At 39.5% G+C, this 3,163-nt stretch overlaps 1 protein-coding gene across 1 annotated transcript in view; it reads left to right on the forward strand.

Moving 5' to 3' along the window:
- tncb (tenascin Cb) overlaps positions 1 to 3,163 on the forward strand; it is a gene marked incomplete at both ends in the record, with an annotated part of 90,219 nt that overhangs the window by 15,114 nt on the left and 71,942 nt on the right. The window contains 4 exon segments of the mRNA XM_014017483.1: positions 740 to 1,003; positions 1,080 to 1,195; positions 1,667 to 1,820; positions 2,241 to 2,510. Of these exon segments, the coding sequence (XP_013872937.1) occupies positions 740 to 1,003; positions 1,080 to 1,195; positions 1,667 to 1,820; positions 2,241 to 2,510 (804 nt within the window).

Below are 3,163 nucleotides of genomic sequence, written 5' to 3' on the forward strand. Positions count from 1 at the left end.
ATATATATATATGCAAAATTTGGCAATGGTTTTCAAATTTCAAACTGTAGAAGAAAATTTTTACTTTTTGTATAACCATAAAAGTTCAAGTAAATAAACTGTGTAACATGAAACTAACTTTAATGTTAAGTTTTGCATAGTAAAATACACATTACCAGCTATAAAACTGTGAAGATTTTTTATTGTTTTAAGATGACAGCAATCCACATTTGTCTAGCTGTTAGCTCATCAGTCTGTTCAGAAACAAAACTATTTATTCAAACAGAGGTTATACAGAGACTATCTATCTACAACAATTGTTTCCTAAATGCTTTCAATTCAATTCAGTTTATTTATATAGCACCAAGTCACAACATATGTCATCTCAGGGCACTGTACACACACACACACACACAAAAAGAATAATCTAAAGAAGCCAGCAGATTATGTTGAATCACTTCATTACAGTCTCCATCCTGAGCAGCACATTAGCGAGAAAAACTCCCTCTTAACAGGAAGAAACCTCCTGCAGAACCAGGCTTAGGACAGGCGGACATGTGCCTTAACCAGCTGGGTTTGGGGGGACAGGAAAGAGACACAGAGAATCACAGAAAGACTGGTCCAGGTGCACCTTCCTCTGGAAGAGAGACAAAGAAATCATGAGGAAATGCAGCCAGTTTGTCCTACAGCTTTACTTAGAAGAACATAGACACGTTGGCAGTGTTGGTACAGACCACTTATTGACAGCATCTCTCCTCAGTTTCACCACCCAAAGACCTAACTGTCGTGGAGGTCAGCCCAGAAACTGTGGACCTGTCCTGGGAAAATGCAATGCGTGTGAAAGAGTACCTCATCAGCTATGTGCCCACCACCCCTGGAGGTCTGGAGCTTGACATGCGGGTGCCTGGGGATCAGAAAGAAGCCACAGTTCGAGAGCTTGAGCCTGGTGTGGAGTACTTGATCAGCGTCTATGCTGTACTCAACAACAAGAAGAGTGTTCCTGTTATTGGTCGGGTGGCAACACGTAAGTAAATGCATTCCATGGTAATTTATTAAAGTTGAGAGAAAAGATAGTGAAACCTTTGGTTTGTCAATTTTAGATCTTCCAGAGCCTGAGGGTTTAAAATTTAAGTCAGTGCGAGAAACTTCAGTGGAAGTACAGTGGGAGCCTTTGGATATTCCCTTTGATGGATGGAATCTCATTTTCCGAAACACAGTGAGTCTTGCTAATAATATATTATTGCAGGTCCTGTATTTAGAGGTACTTAAACATACCACAGGGTCAATACTTATTCATATTTTCCAGTAGCTGAAACCACTGACCTGATGCATAAACCCCATTTTAAATCCCTCTCGTTTCAAAATGCACATGAGGGGAGAGGCCTCTGGAAAATCATTAAGCCAAGCAAGAAGTTAAAACAGCACCTAAAACTGTTAGCAGGTCATGACAGATCCAGTCACCACACAAATACATTCTTTATCTCTTGAGTTTTGTCTGAGGGAAAATTTTCCAAATTATATCTACAAAATAGCTATTTTAAATTAAATCAACTTCCCTGTCAAGTGCTGAAGTCCAAACACCATCCTTGATGTGCAGTTGACCTGTTTTTATAGATTTTTCAGCACACATTATATCATGACTAATCTTTGCACTGCATGAGACCTTGTGTTATTTTGGTTTTGGCAGAAAGAGGAGGATGGTGAGATTCTTAGCTCACTCAGCCGCCCAGAGACCACCTTTGAGCAGTCTGGTCTGGGTCCAGGACAGGAGTATGAGGTCAAACTGGAGGTGGTGAAAAACAATAAGCGTGGGCCTCCTGCCTCTAAGAATGTTGTCACAAGTAAGTATACATTTTCTCACTTTGTTCTGGGATGCAAAAATATGCTGCAATGTAACTTTACTGGCTGCAACAAAAATCTTTGGTATGACCTCAGAAATCCCATAAGGGGTAAGAAAGGTCTTATTAATGCCCGCTGTTTAGAGAAGAGGTTCTCAAATTGGCGGTCCCAGGACCCATAAGGGACATGTGTGCTGTGCTGTGGTTTGGGGGTCCTCAAAAATTGCAATAAATTGTTAAATTTGACATATAATTTAAAAAAGTGCAAATACATTTGGGGAAAAATGCACAACCTGACTATGTTGTGGTCTTTCTGTGTTGCTTGATCTTTAATAGTTGTGGTGGCCAACTTGAATAAGGTTTAATAAAAAACTTTAAGCTGTAGAAAGTCACAGTTTCTTCTTCTCCTCCCAACCCTCCCAGTGATTGATGCCCCCAGCCAGGTGAATGTGCGTGATGTGACAGAAACCACCGCCCTTGTGACTTGGTTCCAACCTGTGGCTGCTGTGGATGGGATCACCGTTGCCTTTTGGCCCAGCCTAAACCCTGTTGATCGACATGTGATTGAGCTGTCCTCCACTGACACCCAGTACCACCTGGTAGACCTGCACCCTGACACCCAGTATAAGGTGTCTTTGCTTGCCAGGAATCGGGGACAGAGCAGCTCACCAGTGTACAACTCCTTCCTCACAAGTAATGTTTTGAATTCTGCTTCAACAAAATTATTATTAAAAAACAAAAACAGTAAGAAAGGACTAACAGTATGTTTAAATAATTATTACTTTTATATGATTCATGCATTCCTACCAAGATGTAGCTGCACTATTTTATGTGTTTGAAGTTTATTAAACTAAATTACAAGTAAAAACTGTGTCTAATTTGAAAGTTATGGTCAGACACTTTTAGTTTAATTGAAGGACTAGTGGTACGAGTAAATGCTTAGTGCTCACAGTATATACGGTAGTGCCTTTCTATCCAACAAGGGATACTCAAAGCATTTGACACTACAATCTGTGACCTCATTTACCCATTCACACACAATTCTACCAAATCTTTCTACAAAGCTGATTTAGATAAATCATTCTATAAAGACAAGCCAGTGCTTAAAATCACATTATATGCTGATGAGACATTAAACGTGTGACTAATTAGCAGTGGCATTGAACAGTTATAGCGTGTAAAATAAGTACTGAACACGTCAACATTTTTCTCAGTAAATATATTACTAGAGGTGCTAATGACATGAAATTCTCACCAGATGTCGGTAACAACCCAAGTGATCCATACATACAAAGAAATCAAACCATAAATGTCCAGAAATTATGTTTTTTGTAATAATGTGGAAT

Source organism: Austrofundulus limnaeus, unplaced genomic scaffold, assembly GCF_001266775.1.
Source record: "Austrofundulus limnaeus strain Quisiro unplaced genomic scaffold, Austrofundulus_limnaeus-1.0 Scaffold169, whole genome shotgun sequence".
In the NCBI taxonomy this organism is placed as follows: domain Eukaryota; kingdom Metazoa; phylum Chordata; class Actinopteri; order Cyprinodontiformes; family Rivulidae; genus Austrofundulus; species Austrofundulus limnaeus.